General features: G+C 36.8%; 1 protein-coding gene across 1 annotated transcript in view; it reads left to right on the top strand.

Annotated features, from left to right (window-relative positions):
* Window positions 1-18,298, top strand: part of LOC139473601 (E3 ubiquitin-protein ligase rnf213-alpha-like) — a 208,576-nt gene that overhangs the window by 125,245 nt on the left and 65,033 nt on the right. Inside the window, exons 32-44 of the mRNA XM_071256274.1 lie at window positions 180-345; window positions 1,416-1,584; window positions 2,771-2,883; window positions 3,055-3,252; window positions 4,707-4,832; window positions 5,316-5,436; window positions 7,819-8,057; window positions 8,817-8,899; window positions 9,844-9,977; window positions 10,607-10,699; window positions 14,647-14,826; window positions 15,432-15,589; window positions 17,226-17,448. Coding sequence (XP_071112375.1) covers window positions 180-345; window positions 1,416-1,584; window positions 2,771-2,883; window positions 3,055-3,252; window positions 4,707-4,832; window positions 5,316-5,436; window positions 7,819-8,057; window positions 8,817-8,899; window positions 9,844-9,977; window positions 10,607-10,699; window positions 14,647-14,826; window positions 15,432-15,589; window positions 17,226-17,448 — 2,003 coding nt within the window. The remainder of the gene's footprint in view (window positions 1-179; window positions 346-1,415; window positions 1,585-2,770; window positions 2,884-3,054; window positions 3,253-4,706; window positions 4,833-5,315; window positions 5,437-7,818; window positions 8,058-8,816; window positions 8,900-9,843; window positions 9,978-10,606; window positions 10,700-14,646; window positions 14,827-15,431; window positions 15,590-17,225; window positions 17,449-18,298) is intronic.

Raw genomic sequence — 18,298 nt, 5'->3', positions numbered from 1 at the left:
AAACAAACACTCTGTGTAACATATTCCCACTGTGAATTTGAAATTGTAATCAGATTACCCAGCAATGCATATATAGCAAAAGTAAGTTTTAGTTCTTTCACACTAAAATCTATCAGTTCAAGATCATTTCAAACTACACTCTAGTTCAATGTTAATTTAGCGAACATCTTTCCTTGCAGAGTATGGTGATAATGACAGACTTTTTGATGACTCTGAGTTTCAAGGAGAAATTTACCAGCGACCATTTCAATACCTCAAGCGGTTGAACAACAAAGTCAATCTAACTAACATCAACCCAAGAGCACATGAAGGAACACATCAAGAATGTCTGACAGTTCTTCTGCAGTCAGTACTTTAGTAAAGTCATACCAGTATTTGTCAAACTTAATATGATAAGGAGTTGTCATTCTTTCATACTTTATGTTACTGTATTTTTAGTGAAGTTATGTTGTGGCTTATTTGACCATTATCTGGTCAGAAATGAAATCCAAAAAAAGTTAACTATTTTTGGATCGGCTGAAATATTAAATGTGTTTTATTTTGGGCTTTTCTGAGATATTTTTGTTAAAAAATGTATTGAAATTTAGTATCTGTTTACTTAGTACAGCATTTATTGCCATATTTCCAAGTTTGACCTTGTTTTGACTGAGTCTTTTGACAATGCTCTTAAAATGTTTCTTCCATGAAATTGCCGTGTTGAGGAAGCTGAACTTTGGCATGTATGTTTCTTCTTTGATGACATTGTATTTTGTTTATATTAATAGAATTAAGAGTTATCTTTGAGTAAGTTTTTACATGCTGGATCCCACAAATGATGATGCCGTAATTTGTTTTAGAGGCTTGATTCTAATTTTTAATATAGCCACCTATGCAGCCATTTTGAAAAACCTATTTATGGCAATATCTAAGCCATTTTGGTTAAACATGCATAAGAATTTGGTATATATTTAGTTAGTAGTGGGGCTCAACACATTGGTTCTGTCTTTTTCAGGTATTTTAGATGTTGATCATGATTTAACCTTTAGTTGGGAACATGCTTAATTTCTCTCAAAATGCATTTCTATGCACTAGAAACATCATTCCATGCGAAAGCAATGTCAATGCTGACAGCAACTTTGTTAAGTATGTGTTATTGACATATTCAACTGGTGTCTACTGGTATATATTCACCAGGTGAGCTACATTGCCATGGCAATATATCTCTGAAAGCACTATGTTTGTGAAATGACAGCCATATTTTATATGCAAATAGTATGTCGTATGCCTAAAGATAGGTTCTTCATTGACGTTCACTTACATGTCTGCGTTTTTTTGTTTACTCTCGTCTAATGACCTTTATGATATAATGCTGAAAATATCCAGAAAATTGCAGGTTAGCTACATAGCTTCATGCTCGATGTTCATGTTTATTTCAGACATTGTGGTGTGTGGGACCCATCGTGGTCTGAACTCCACAACTTTGTGTGGTTTCTCAACACCCAGCTGGTTGACTTTGAGAAATCTGATTTTTGTTCCGATGCTGTTCTTGAGGATTTGCCAGGTTTCCCAGTGTTTGTTCTGAAGTTCCTTATCCAGATGTCAAGGGTGAGTCAAACAGATTACCTACTCACAAACATACCCCTACTCATCTTACCGAGGCAAGAGAGTTAACTGACTATAAAAGTCCAGTTTCCACCCTTGCCGACCTAGGCTAGTATTATGGAGTATTTTGGCTGGACTAACGAGTCTATGCATAGTCCAATCAAAATCGTGCACCGAAATCGAAATCCGGTTCATACACTGTCATACAGATTTCTGTTGATTGCAGGATTTGCAAAGCATGTTCACCACCAACTCGTTGTCAGCAGATATTTTCCAAATGTTTTCATGTTTTTAATCAAGGTGCGCTCGTGATTTGATGCATTTCGCGATGTAAGACCCGTTTTATCACAATATAGATCTTGATTGTCAATCAGATCTAACTGACCGGGCGCCACCATTTTGTGTAAAGCAAACGCAAGTGATACGAGAGATGGAATTCCGATTGGTCCAGAAGAGAGGCTTAGAAGGGACATGACTGGTAATAGCCACTGGTGGCGCTACGATCGAGCCCAGTAATTCCAGCCTAGTTCGGCAAGGGTGGAAACTGGACTTTTAAAGTCAGTTAACTCTCTTGCCTCGGGAAGATGACCCTACTGTATTTCCTACCATGTAGAGTCATCCTCTTTTCTTCACTGAGACATATGAGACAGGTACAAGATCAATTGAATCAGTATAAAATGAGTAGCAATTGATCAGTATTCAATTTTACTCTCTGCATTCATATGTGTCAATGAGAACATCCACGGCTATTATTTCTTATTAACTATTTTAATAGAATGTATGTGCTGTCTGTTTTATAGATGGGTTGGGGAAAAACATACATGTAGCTTACTTGTAATATCAGTGATTTATGTTGGCACCAGAGAGTTATAAAGGAAGGTCTAAGGCATATGTCAGGGAAAAAAGTCTTGCATTTCAAGGGAGAACAAGGCCTTTATAGCTAAATACCCTTAAATATAAGAAAATATGGACTTATTTAGGAAAAAGTACAAGGTTGTTTTTATTGAATGTGACTGCCATAGATGCTAAGTTGAAAATCCCAGAGAAATCCTTGAATAAAAATTGTAACACGTTTCAATACAAATAATTCTTATATATTGTACATACTGTACTTTCATAAAAACAACAACCATGTACTATGATGCTTTGGTGCACTCAGAATTCATTTCATTGGCTTTCATATTCACAGGACTTTGCCACTAGATCTTTGGTAATGAGTGAGCAGACGCCGCTGGACCAACTGAATGTCCAAGAAACTTCAGATCTAGCGCAGTTTCAGATGAAGAGGAGATGGGAAAGCAGGTGTGGATTCACCTGTGGCATATATCTAGATTAGAAATCGTGTATGTCTGTACAGTTAGCTTGCAAAACAATGAACCATAAACCTAAACAAACAACTACACAATTAATCAGATTCGTGAAAGTAGGTATATTTGAGTGCAATTGATGTATAGTATTGATCCTTTTCTTCAGCCCCCATCCCTACATTTTCTTCAACCCTGATGGGAACAGCATGACTTTCCTTGGCTTCAACATCGACCGCCAGACTGGGAACATGGTGGACCAGCAGACACAGAAGGTGCTAGAGAAAGGTCTTGTGCCAAGAAAACTGCAGGATGCACTAATCAGAAACAGGGTCAACATCAATGAGAACATTGAACAGATGAAGAGGTTACACAATTTTCTATTTATATATAGTTAATATTACATAAATATTTAAACATATCCAATATACTAACCTTTATTCAACTGCTCATAGGCTAGTCAGGTCAAAGAGATGTTTTTGAAAGTAGATACTTGAAAATTTCATATGTTGGTTTCAAATCTAAATAGAAGTGATACCACCCTTTCAATATTCAAAAAGCAGAGTCGGTTGTTCGATTCTGACGTACCTATCATGAGCATGAGATGATACCAGGTGTTCGCTTAAAGGTGAGCTTATCCTGCCCTACCTGTGGCACCCATCACAAACATGAACAAAGGCAAGTCACATGTTCACCTGAAAAAACACGGGAACATAACGCCAAATGCTGGAGCTGTAGGAATATTGCTAGACATACAGGGAAAATTGACTATTGAAAAGTTGAAGTCATCCCTCTTGTAATATAGTTTTGTGGAGAGTGTTTAGTCACTGTGAACATTTATGCATAGATTTAATTACGAAACAGACGAAGTGGTGTAAATGGTCTCCTTTATTTCTAGTTCAGGTTGGTACATCAGTGGAAGGGAATTGGTTATTTGATGGTTATTGAATGATTTCAGAGAATTTGTTCATGAACGATTCTAAAATGTCATGGTAGAATAGATTTAGTAAGTATGAACAAAAAGTCTTAGAAATTGTATCATCTTATCAGACATGTTTAATGTCAAACTTGTATTTATAAATTCTTAAGTGATCAAGTGCATTATATGGTGTCTCTTGCCACAGCAATCTTCTTGTAAGAAAACTAGGCCTTCTCTGAGGTAAACACCTGTTATGTGTTGAAATTATATAGGGAACCCACGATGCAATAATCTGTACAGTTATTTCATTTACATTAACAGATCCAACTGACAATAAGATACAGACTGACATTATCGGATCAGCCCGGCGTAACATGCCCTCTCTCTTGCAACCGTTACCCCAAAACTAACCACAATCTCATTGAATATGTATACATACACAACATAGAATGTAAGGAATCTAAGGATACAAACAAACCTTGAACATCAAAAGAAACTGGAAGTAATAGCATGTGGAAAACAAAGTGAGAATACTCATAATTGTACATGTATAACGTGAAGGCCACTAGAAAATAATGTCATAAATATGACCTACACATGTTACTGTCTATATGCTAAACATCCTGCACTCTAAACAGTTCAAGGATTTATCTTTCCGCACAAAAATGACAACCCCCCAAAATAAAACCTAAAAAACATATTGATATACACTAATTTACAAATATTTGTATTGTTATTAAACCAAGCTTGGATAACAAAATCCTGAAACCATAGTTTTGCAGATTCCATTTTATTGTGACCGTCATAAGATTCAAATTACAAAATCATTTCTGGTGAGTTACAGAATCTTGTTGCTCTATTTTCACATTGGCGACTTTAGGATTGTATTTTGTAATTTCCAGATATGATCGATTGTCTAAGCTGTGCAGTGTGATGCCAGGTGTCGACTTTGTACATGACCCTGATGACACATATGAGCTGACAACGGACAATGTCAAGAAGATTCTGGCAATTTACATGAGATTTAGGTAAGTGTTTGCCAGATAAGTTTCAGTGACAAACTCAAATGTCTACAGTTAATTATCCCACGATACACCAAAAGGAAGCCACAGGCTACCACACAGGTTCGCTGTGCAGAGTTGCGTCCCTTGGGCATGCCAGAAACCTATGATTGTGGGTTCAAATCCCGGCTTGCCCTGATTATGTTGCCAGGTTTGTCTGCACCATACTCATGCTCGTAGGTTTCACCGATGTGTTAAATGTCGAAGACCTGCATCACTTCTGGCTTTCCTCCCAGATTAAGCAGACACATTGTGATATGACTGGAATACTGTTAAAAGCGGCGTTAAACCCAGCTCACTCACTCACTCACAATTAGCATACAGATTGAATACATGTAATTAATTCATTTAGTAGCTAGTGCTTCATGTAAATATATTACAAATCTACATACATGTATTTTTCTTCTGAAGTGGTAAATTCCTTAAAATGCTATGTGTTTTACTCTACAGATGTGGAATCCCAGTGATAATCATGGGAGAGACAGGATGTGGGAAGACAAGACTGGTCAAGTTCATGTGTGATCTGCAGTGCATGCCAGGATCTGATATACAGAACATGGTCATTGTGAAGGTGACAGTGTAATGTAATGTTATGTTATGTCATAGTCATTAGATCACTGTCACTAAATATTAAGGTCATTGGTCTCTCTTCTGATTGTGAAATTTAGCTCTCTTTGACAGAGTCAATGTGAGCTTGTGTCATAAGTCTTTATCTGTTGTCACCGCCTCAGTGGTCTAGTGGTAGAATGTCGCCTGGAAAGCAGAAGGTCCAGGGTTCGATCCCCAGCCTCGTCATACCAAAAGACATTAAAAGATGGTACTTGTTGCTACCCTGTCTGGTGCTGGGCATAAATTGGATAAAACAATGACTAGTGGTCTCGGAGTCAGTATACTGTGTCTGAGTGGGGTATTTATGTTAAAACTGCGGCAGGGTATCTCAGTTTGCTAGCACTATAAAATCTGCATAAGTTCAGACTAGTACAAGCAGCCACACACACACACACACATCTGCATGCATGTCGCCATATAAGTGCAATAATCTTGGATGCGACGTTATCACCTCACCTCACCTTTCATGCCTGCGGTGCCATTTGTATCTATTTATTGAAATGACTTGATTGTTTTAGCGGGAACTTTGTGTGGATCTTTGTTACAATAAGGGGATTCAAGTTTGTTCAAGGCTTCAATTTTGCTTTTCAATACAGCAACCAGGTAGTCAGTCATCTTTGATATGAACAAAACAACTTAAAAAGTCTTCTTTCTCCAAAACTTGAAGTGACAGAAGCTGTAAGATGGGTGAGATTATCACTACATGTAATTCCAAGTTTCAACAAATATGACTGCAAGCGACCATGTTGGCAAAGTTGAAATGTGTGTCTTCTATCAAAAACATCTCTTTCGTGATCCACTGCACCAATAAATCTGAAACTGAAGGTGTTCTTCCCACCAATCATGACATCTGAATTTCTTCATAATGTTTGAATCTGATTTTCAGACATTGTTTTAACATTGTTTTGATGATGCTTATAAATTACATTTTTCTCAAAATTCATTCTTTTGTGTGAATATGCCAGATGGAGAAAGATCAACTTTGGCATGTATGTGTCTTCTTTTGATGACATACATTTTTTTCAAATCACCAGGATTTTTGAGCTGTCCTTAGTATTTATGCAGAAAATATTTAAATATCAATGCTGATGGCAACTGTTAAATGGTTGTCTTTGATGACATTTGTAACTGTTGTCTGTGTATACAGGTGAGCTACAGTGCCTTGGCACTAATGTGTTATATAAGTTTGCCACCTTACACATTTTATGCCTCACTGTCTTGGAAATTTAGGAATACATTTAGGTAAATTGCATAATTATCTATGTCTTCTTGTTATCCCCCGCCCAACGAAGTTGGCGGGGGATATAGAAACGGGTTCTGTCCGTCACGTTTCGTTTCGGGAGCATAACTCATAAACCGTTCAATATTTTTTCATCAAACTTTGCAGGTCTGTGAGGTACATGCTGAACTGGTGCCTTTTGGCTATTGATAAATTATAGAAAGTTTTATTTTTTACGTTTCCATGGCAACAAGATGTTCGTTTCCGGAGCATAGCTCATAAACCGATCAATATTTTTTCATCAAACTTTGCAGGTCTGTCAGGTACATGCTGAACTGGTGCCTTTTGATATTTAGAAATTTTAGAAATATTTATTTTTTACGTTTCCATGGCAACAAGATGGACTTAGGTTCGAAACTCATCTTTTTTTTACAATTTCCATGACAAGTTCCACCTCGGTTAAAAAAGGTTAGGGTTTGTTTCGATTTAATTATGTCATAAATTCTGCAACAGGGGCGGGGGATGCAGCCACGTTAGTGGCAAACTCTTGTTTTTATTCTTTGAAGACAGTTATTCCATTAAGTTCCTAATAATGGTCAAAAGAATTGTTATGTATGAGAGATAGATGTATTTAGGTGACAACAGGAGTACAAAAGAAACCATCACTATCGTTATGGTTGGGAATTAAAGATGTAAGGTTTTTAGTGACCTTCATTGAAGGGCAAGGTCACCATATAAGTCTGCTACTTAGTGTACTGAACCAACCCCTTTTGTATCACATATTTGCTAAAAGAAATAATCAATCATGTAACCTACTGAAATTGAGGGTCAAGGTCAATAAACTGGAAGTGCAATTAACTTTCTCTCAATGTAGATGAAGACTGTTTGAAAGTTCTCTAGCATTACATTTTCCCAAAATTTGAAGTGATGTAATTAAACTGGAAGAGCCTGTAACTTGTTTTGGATAGTTGTAGGCATAAGACTTAACACAACATTTGGGATGAAAGATGACTAAAGATAGATGTTGGTAAGATCATCATATATATATAGTGAGAGCAATGATACTTCAGCTTTGAAACCATGTGTGTTCCTCAGGCCAGAAATGTATGTGTTTATGCTTGAAAGGTTCATGGTGGCACAACCTCTGATGACATCATCAAGAAGGTCAAGCATGCAGAACAACTTGCCATTGATAACAAGGCTAAGAACCAACACATGTACACTGTGCTGTTCTTTGATGAAGCAAACACAACAGAAGCCATTGGACTCATCAAGGAAATAATGTGTGATGGCTGTATGGATGGCCAGCCACTGAAACTGTCAGAAAACCTCAAGATTGTGGCTGCCTGCAATCCTTACAGAAAGTATGTTGAAGAACATAAGTGTTTTGGTTTTAGGTAATCTTAGGGAAGATATGTGCATTTGACCTTCTATATGGACTAAATACTTCCTATATAGCCTGAGCCATAGCGATTTAACCATATATTCATAGTTATGTGTTCCTGACAATTGTAAATAGTTATTGTAATAGCAATCACTTAAGTTTGTCGCTCTATATGTCAGACATGGGTATCTTGCATCATTATACTTGACATGCATGACAGGCTTTTTTTCTAAGCAAACGTTATGTGGTCTCCCCTCTATATATCAAAGGTAAATCATAGCCTTGCAAAATTCAATTCTAGACTGCATATTACCATTATGACATGAAAATATGCTACAGAATTTGTGATACAATAAATTATCATTGTCCAAGATAAGGAATTGGTTATTTCAAAACTTGCTCATGTCCATAGACTTTGTGATATACTCTCTGAGTTCACTTTCATAATTTTTTCTACTCAAAATGTATTGTACCTACATAATGCTTGTCATTATTTTAAATTCCTTTTCATATTAAATTCAACAGTGAAGTGGTCATCAAGTCAGCTGTGATTTGAAACCTATGATTGACCAAGTATTTTCCAAAATCATGATAGAGGTGTTGTACATCGCAACAGTACTCCAGACAATTTTGCATTGCAATTTCACACAAATGAAAATATTCAAAGATCTTTGTTTACCTTCCATTTGATAACTACAGTTAACACTGAGCTTTGTTACAAATTAATGTTCATAAACAGGCATTCAGATGAATTTATCCAGAGACTTGAAAGAGCAGGACTTGGCTATCATGTTGAGGCTGACAAGACAACAGATAAGTTGGGTGAGTGCATGATTACATCATCAATACTCTGAGTGAGATCACTTTATTATGAACCTTCTAGGTAAAAGGGTAACACTGAAACGTACATGTTAGTAGTCCAACATTGTTTATGGAATTGGTAGAATAATACCTTAACAAATGGATGTCAAACTGTGCTGTTCATCTCATATAAATTGTGCATGATATTATTAATATGATAACTGATGAATATAGTAGTATGGATAACAAACCATGGATATGATTGTGTTGATGATCAACCCTGAAATGCGGTCAGCACTTTCAGATTTTACAGTTTGAACAAAGGAATATGTTTTGGTGGAATGTATTTCTATGCACATAAGTCAGTATGTTTCGTTATTTTGATATGGTTGGTTGGGCCGTTTCTTAAATAACATCTTTCACCTTTTTCACGTAAGCTGTGAAGAATCCGTTACCATGATGTAAGTCATCTAGATTTAATTTCATCAATATAGGGGAATGGTCTGACTTAAAACTTGGTTCTGTTACTGTTTGACTTATTGAGGTGGATATTATGGGATACAAGAAAAAAGTCGATGTAGTTTACCTCCTGTCATTGCTGTGAGATTGTCTCCATTGGTCTATAAAATCAAGTTCATCTTTAAATGCTTTCTCTCACTTTTGGATTGTTCAAATATTTATGATTATTGAAGTTCTGAACGACATTCCAGTCAGCACAAACCACAACATGTTACTCTCCAAAGGTCAAACTATAGTACATGTATTGTATCTAGTTCTTCATAGAATAATAGTTTGTTTGGGCCATACAGATTTAAATCTTTTTTAACAGTTACTGAACCTGCCTAATTAAAGCATAAAGAGTAGCCACATTTGTACAATTAATTAGATTTACTGTGTATGTTGCAAAGGTTCTGACATTTTTGTGTTTTGGGTGTTCAATCAGCTAGATTTTTTTCTTTGTCCAGGCCATGTTCCTATGAGGAGACTTGTGTACCGGGTTCAGCCTCTGCCACAGAGCATGCTGCCTCTTGTTTGGGACTTTGGCCAACTCAACATACAAGTGGAAGAACTCTACATCAGACAGATGGTCAACAGATATGTAGGATGATTTTACTCTTTTATAGACAAAAAATGTGTACTGCAATCAACTCTAGATCTTAAAATTTTGCTTTTGAAAAAATATTTAAGGATGCCTGCTACCCAACCGCCCCATTCAAAAAGAACACATCATAGTTTTGGTATGTTAGTGTGTTTCCCTTTTGAGCTAGTGAATAAATACTTATGCATTTACATGTTTCCGACCATTTGAATTACAATTAATTACACCATACAGTGCTGTGGCATCACACAACAAAGTTACAATGCGGTGATGTCATGATTTGAAGATATGTTTTTACAATCACTACTCTTTTTCCCTTTTGATGTTTAAGCAATACATGGCCTGTTCTAAAATAGGAATTATCATCTTTTTGTTTGACATAAAAAAATATAACACTTTATTTGATGATAGGCATTTTGTTCTATGATTCTCTACCTTACCACTTCAAATCCTTTGTAAAGGATACAAATTCTCAGCAGTTTGAGCACTGATGTAATAGAGGTAGTATTCTTTGAATTATTAAAAATGATAAGTATTGTTTCATATCTGATGATATAAAGTGAAAAATGTCTATGTATGGCCTTCCTATGCAGCTTTTTACCATAATAATATATGTTTATCAATTGCAGGTTCGAGAGGGTCAGATACCTGCCCTTCATGGTATTGTGACAGTTGTCAGTAAGATCCTCATAGCCTCTCAGTCTTTCATGAGGAGTCAGCAGGTATGTTTGCTTCAATTCAATATAGCAGTGTAATCTTTAACTGTATAACCATGTTAAAGATTCTATAAATTCAAAATGTGTGAATGAATGCTCTACTATGACATACAATGTATGTATTATTATTTTTATCCTGCTGCACATTCTGATTGGTGGGCAAGGCTTTTCAAATGTACGAGGGGTGGCTGAAAAGTTATGAGCCTAACTAAGAAGGATGTATGGTACACACTTAACGGTTTGCCTGCATTAAGTGCAATAATTCCATGCATAAAGGCTGCATGTGAACCAAATGCACAACCAGGCAGTATATTTCTGCAGGCATCAAAGTGACTAGATATTCTCTGTTGATGAAAATGGACAAAATTGATGATGTCATTTCTGCTGTGGAGGACTTTTCACACCACCAGCTATGCTCCAACATGATTGGCAGAAGTATGTGGACATCACGGGATTATGTTGAAAGTTCATCACTGCAGTCCATCATTGTGAGGCTCAGAACTCTTTAGCCATCCCTTGTATTTTCGGCCATGACAAATGTGTGACTGCATCCAAAGCAATGAATACCATATAAGTACTTGTATGGCCTTTGTTTAGAAACAAGCAGCATCAATTATGGCTTTATCCTCCCACTAGAACCCTTTGATCTTCTTGTATTTGTTGATTATTATGTCTCCCCCAGAATGGAGGGAGACATATTGTTTTTGGCACGGTTCCCGTCGGCGTCGGCGTCGGCGTCGGCGTTGGCGTTGGCGTCGGCGTTCCCACCGTTTCCGGACCATAACTCAGAAACCGTTTAATATTTTTTCGCGAAACTTTGTATACACATTAACCCAGCACTGAAGTGGTGCCTTTTGCTATTTAGAGATTTTTGACATTTTTTATTTGTTCTCGTTTCCATGGAGATAACTTGAACATAGACTCTGAATGGGTGTAAGCTTGGTTTCCGGACCATAACTCGGAAACCGTTTAATATTTTTTCGCGAAACTTTGTATACACATTAACCCAGCACTGAAGTGGTGCCTTTTGCTATTAAGAGATTTTTGACATTTTTATTTGTTCTCATTTCCATGGAGATAATTTGAACATAGACTCTGAATGGGGGTAAGCTTGGTTTCCGGACCATAACTCGGAAACCGTTTAATATTTTTTCACGAAACTTTGTATACACATTAACCCAGCACTGAAGTGGTGCCTTTTGCTATTTAGAGATTTTTGACATTTTTATTTGTTCTCGTTTCCATGGAGATAACTTGAACATAAACTCTGAATGGGGGTAAGCTTTGTTTCCGGACCATAACTCGGAAACCGTTTAATATTTGTTCGCAAAACTTTGTATACACATTAACCCAGCACTGAAGTGGTGCCTTTTGCTATTTAGAGATTTTTGACGTTTTTATTTTTTCTCGTTTCCATGGAGATAAGTTGAACATAGACTCTGAATGGGGGCAAGCTTTGTTTCCGGACCATAACTCAGAAACCGTTTAATATTTTTTCGCGAAACTTTGTATACACATTAACCCAGCACTGAAGTGGTGCCTTTTGCTATTTAGAGATTTTTGACATTTTTATTTGTTCTCATTTCCATGGAGATAAGTTGAACATAGACTCTGAATGGGGGTAAGCTTTGTTTCCTGACCATAACTCAGAAACCGTTTAATATTTTTTCGCGAAACTTTGTATACACATTAACCCAGCACTGAAGTGGTGCCTTTTGCTATTTAGAGATTTTTGACATTTTTATTTGTTCTCGTTTCCATGGAGATAAGTTGAACATAGGCTCTGAATGGGGGTAAGCTTTGTTTCCTGACCATAACTCGGAAACCGTTTAATATTTGTTCGCGAAACTTTGTATACACATTAACCCAGCACTGAAGTGGTGCCTTTTGCTATTTAGAGATTTTTGACATTTTTATTTGTTCTCGTTTCCATGGAGATAAGTTGAACATAGACTCTGAATGGGGGTAAGCTTTGTTTCCGGACCATAACTCGGAAACCGTTTAATATTTTTTCGCGAAACTTTGTATACACATTAACCCAGCACTGAAGTGGTGCCTTTTGCTATTTAGAGATTTTTGACATTTTTATTTGTTCTCGTTTCCATGGAGATAAGTTGAACATAGACTCTGAATGGGGGTAAGCTTTGTTTCCGGACCATAACTCGGAAACCGTTTAATATTTTTTCGCGAAACTTTGTATACACATTAACCCAGCACTGAAGTGGTGCCTTTTGCTATTTAGAGATTTTTGACATTTTTATTTGTTCTCGTTTCCATGGAGATAAGTTGAACATAGACTCTGAATGGGGGTAAGCTTTGTTTCCTGACCATAACTCAGAAACCGTTTAATATTTTTTCGCGAAACTTTGTATACACATTAACCCAGCACTGAAGTGGTGCCTTTTGCTATTTAGAGATTTTTGACATTTTTATTTTTTGTCGTTTCCATGGAGATAAGTTGAACATAGACTCTGAATGGGGGTAAGCTTGTTTCCGGACCATAACTCGGAAACCGTTTAATATCTTTTCGCGAAACTTTGTATACACATTAACCCAGCACTGAAGTGGTGCCTTTTGCTATTTAGAGATTTTTGACATTTTTATTTGTTCTCATTTCCATGGAGATAAGTTGAACATAGGCTCTGAATGGGGGTAAGCTTTGTTTCCTGACCATAACTCAGAAACCGTTTAATATTTTTTCGCGAAACTTTGTATACACATTAACCCAGCACTGAAGTGGTGCCTTTTGCTATTTAGAGATTTTTGACATTTTTATTTTTTGTCGTTTCCATGGAGATAAGTTGAACATAGACTCTGAATGGGGGTAAGCTTTGTTTCCTGACCATAACTCAGAAACCGTTTAATATTTGTTTGCAAAACTTTGTATACGCATTAACCCAGCACTGAAGTGGTGCCCATTAGTTGTTTGGGAGTTGTAGGAGTTCTATTTTTGTCTCTGTTATTCAGTTATGGAGGGTGGGAATGAAGAGATGGGGTTTAACGTGAAGTAAACGAATGAATGGGGGTTAGGGGAGTGGGGGGAGACATATGTTTTTACGAGTAAAAACACTTTCTAGTTTTATTATGTATGACAGTGGTCAAAATAAAGCATGAAAGTCAAGGGGCCCTGTCATAACCCTTCTGGTAAAAGTTAAAGATTTAATGGTACCTCAGAGGGCATGGGTGGCCCAGTCATCTAAGGCGCCACGATTCGCTGTGCAGAGTTGCGTCTCTTGGGCACGCCAGAAACCTATGATTGTGGGTTCGAATCCCGGTCCTCCCCGATTATGTTTCTAGGTTTGTCAGCACCATACCCGTGCTCATGGGTTTCACCAAAGTGGTAAACGTCTGAGACCTGCATCGCTTCGGGCTTTCATCCTACATTAAGCTAACATGCCGTGATATGACTGTAATACTGTTAAAAGCGACGTTAAACCAAACTCACTCACTCACTAATGGTCCCTCAATTGAAATACCATAGGAGAAGACCTCAAGGACCCCATGAACCACCTAAATTTCAATCACTACATGATATGTTTAATGAATGTCACAGTCAAAATGACCTGACTCTAATTCAGCAATAATTTTTTGTTACTGAAATTAAGTAGTTATCATTCTAATCATTAAATCATTGTAGTTAACAGAGTTATGAGCATTACCGATGGGGAAGGACATGCACAGGACACATACAAAATACACACACTTGTAAATGATACTTGAAAAATGCTGGCTGCTAATTTTCTGTTTAACTTCCTAGAAGCATTATCCAAACAACAATCTCTTCTTGCCAATGCATGCATGATAAAACAATCTTAAACAGTGAACATGGACACCTTTGAAATGACTTTTGTCAAACATATCACGCTCACGCAAGGCAATTTTGAACCTACATATACAATGTATTTGATAACATACTTTGAACTGATTACAAGTTGTTGATGAATTATTTACAGGACGAGTGCAGCTTTGTGAGTCTTCGTGACGTTGATCGAACCCTGAGTGTCATGTCCTGGTTCTACCAGCAGTCCCAGGAGAATGGAACACTGTTCGGAACTATAGATAAGCTGTTGTCTCCTCAGCAACATTTGGAAGATGTTGAAGAAAGTCATCCTGTCATTCGAGTGAATCTACTGGTATTATTATATAAATTGAAAAGTTAGGCTTTTAGGTTTAGCTCACCTGAACTGAAAATGTGATTTGTCAGTTGTCCGTCAGTCTGTAATATACTTTGTCATTTTAAGCATCTATACTGAAACCTTAAGGTGTATGAATGAATAATCTCAGCAATGGTGTCTCTAAATATGTCTGATATCTGATTGAATAAAAAGTCTTTTTCATATTAATTGATTCCGAAATGTTCAGTCCAGGTTTATGTGACACGACTTCCTATGGACAACCTTTGTAATATTCATGAATAGTTCAGGTGAGCTCTCTTTTTGTCAATATGTACAACCTCTTGCCTTTCTATCTCTATTTAAGCATCTATTATTGTAGTGATTGACACACCAGTTTTCTTACTTAAAGTGTCGAAAGTGTTTTGACTGGTGTTAAGTACATTTCACCTCCCTCTCTTGCAAAGTCTTTATTTGGATTTTTGTATAAACTGAAAGTCATCCTACAGTCCCAGGTTCGTCTTGTGCACATGTTCTGTAATTGAGAACTGTCATCAGCACAAAGGTGCGTTTTTATATGTCAGCATAAAGTAATCTGTATTAAGGTAATAAGGTCATGTTTACAGCCTGATGATGTGACCAAAGCCCTGATCCTGGCACTAAGCGTGTGTTACCGAGCATCGCTTACAAGTCGAGAGGAATATGATTGTCATATCTGCCAGCATTTTCAGAATCCATGTGTGATTCCTGGTGGATTTGACCAAATGGTTCAAGTCATAAACAGGTAAGGAAAATTTATAATAATTCTTGCGAATACCATACTTCTATTACATAATTGCCATAATCCTGTACTTGGGCTTTAATCATAATCATACTATAACTAAATCATCCGATTTTCACCAGAAGTCCTCTCCACTGTCAACTATACATGATTAGTTGTACCTGTAATGGCACAAAGCAACTTACAACACTTACATTACTTCTTTCCAATTTCTGCCGACAAGATGCAGATGACAGGGGATGCGGGAGGGAGTCTTCCGTTGTTTGTTTGTTTGTTGTTTAACACCGCACTCAGCAATTATTGAGTCCTGACCAGACAATCCAGTGATTGATATCATGAGCATTGATCCATGCATTTTGGATACGATGACATGCATCAACCAAGTCAGCCAGCCTGACCTGACCATCCGATCCCATTAGTTGCCTCTTACAAAAAGCATAGGTTGCTGAAGACCAATTCTGACCTGAATCTACACGGGTCTATTTCTGATGTAATTGAGATTGTATTCTCAGAATTATTAACAATGATAACTATTGTTTTGATACCTAGCACAAAACATATTATCTGCCTGATGGGTCAATGCAAACTGACTCTTGCCATGGTACATGTTTGTCCATGCATCGGTTGTAAACATCATCTCCTCAGAAACCACTAGACCAATGAAACTTCACACACGTGTTCTGCCAATGATGAAAATGAATTTGTTCAAGTGCAGTCAAATCCGATTTTCAATGTGGCAGCCAAGGGAGCCATCTTGAAAAATGTAATATCTACCCCTTTTTTATGATATTTTAAATTTATACCTTGATTTGACCTTTGTACTGAAAGCTGAAACCTCTTATGGCCATTTCTCAGTCAATTTGGGTTAAACTCTACCGAAATTTGGTCTAGATGCAGTTAGTAGTGGGAATCAGCACATTAATCATGTTTTTTTTCCAATGTTATAAATGTTGACCTATATTTGATTTTAATCAAAATTTAATTTTCTCTCACTGTAAAAATCTAAGCAACCACTGGACCAATGAAGCTGAAATTTCATGTACTTATTCCCACAGTGATGACACTTCAGTATGTCAAAGAGATTCATATCTGATTTCCATTATGGCCACCACGGCAGCCATATTGAATCAGTTTATTGCCATCACTGTCATTTTTGTTAATTATGTAATTAAATATAGTACATGTCTATTTAGTAGTGCTGCATTTATATATATATTTGCTGTTTGTTTGCAGCATCTTATATTTTGGCCTTGTTTGACCATGCTCTTAAATCCTCTCCATGTAACACATCTTCTCCACTGAAATTGCCTGACTGAGTGAACTGAACTTTGACATGTAGTTCTTCTTATGAAAACAATATATTTTATCCTGTTGGTTAGGTTTCAGTGTTTTAGTGAATATTTAATTGAATGGTTACAGAACTTTTGTTTTTAAAACTATCGACTTCATGAGCTACACAGCTGGTACAGTAGACTATAAATGTCATTTAGCTGAAATTTTGTGTAGGTGATAACGATTTGAGGATTTTGGGCACCGTTATCTGCACTAAACATTGGTCACTGATATGGATGTTGTGATTGTCAAGATAAACATAATCCAGACAAGGAATATCAAATATCTCTACAAATCTTGATTTTAGTTGCCAGGATGCCTTTGTTGAAAAAGTTCAGCTTGAAGATAACATTGCAAAGAACCAGGCCCTGAAGGAGAACCTGTTCATGATGGTTGTCTGTATTGAACTGAGGATCCCCCTTTTCCTGGTGGGAAAACCAGGCAGCTCAAAGTCCCTTGCCAAGACCATTGTTGCAGATGCTATGCAGGGCACCTCAGCAAGATCAGACCTGTTCAAACAACTGAAACAGGTTTGTCTGTTATATGTAATATTGTCAGTTGATGATGAATGAGTCAGTACTTTGAAAAAGCTTTTTACGCTTTCATGTTTTGCTCAAATGTAATGAATTGCTTTTGGTCCTTGAATAAATAGTTTTCTGTCTCTTATTTTATGCCATTTTGCTGTCATGTTCAAATGTATACTCGGACCCCATGGTACTGCAGCATTCATCGTATCACGGCATTTGTGATTTCCGGTAGTTCACACGGGACACGCCTCCTAGCAGCTGTCTATTAATGCTAATCAGTAACCAGGAAGTGCTCACTTCATAAACAGTTTCAATTTCCTCGGAATGTTCCGTCTGCTGTAAGTAAGGAGTTAGTAATGCGTTGATACATATTTCTGTCATCTATCAATGGCCAACGATATAACCCGCAGTTCCCCAAGTAAACTTTCTCTATCGACCTGAACGAGATCATCTGCATATTTATGATGACTAATAAGGTAACGGAAGTTACGTAGTCTGTACATTTTTTCCAGCTCTGTGTCCAGAATCTATTGGGAGATCATAAGGGCCATAATGCCAAACTTAGAAATACGTTCTTCACTGGTAGCCAAACAATAAATACATACTTTGGGCATACTAGGAGTGTTTTTTATATATTTATTGTTAACGTTTAACATTTTTCCATTATGTGACATATTATTGTCATCCAATTTTTTTTTATAAACGATTGTAGAATATCATTTCTTATATTTTGTTTTTGATTTTTAAAATATTTTTCTCTTACATTTCTGTAAACATGCATTGAATACCTATTACAGATAACACATTTAGAATTTTACTTGTGCTGTCTTTGCACTTGTCTGGACAAATCAAT

Source organism: Haliotis cracherodii, unplaced genomic scaffold (assembly GCF_022045235.1).
Source record: "Haliotis cracherodii isolate W230 unplaced genomic scaffold, xgHalCrac1.p SCAF_3, whole genome shotgun sequence".
Lineage (NCBI taxonomy): Eukaryota > Metazoa > Mollusca > Gastropoda > Lepetellida > Haliotidae > Haliotis > Haliotis cracherodii.
Note: the sequence above shows the minus strand (reverse complement) of the source record. Positions and strands in the feature narration are given on the sequence as shown.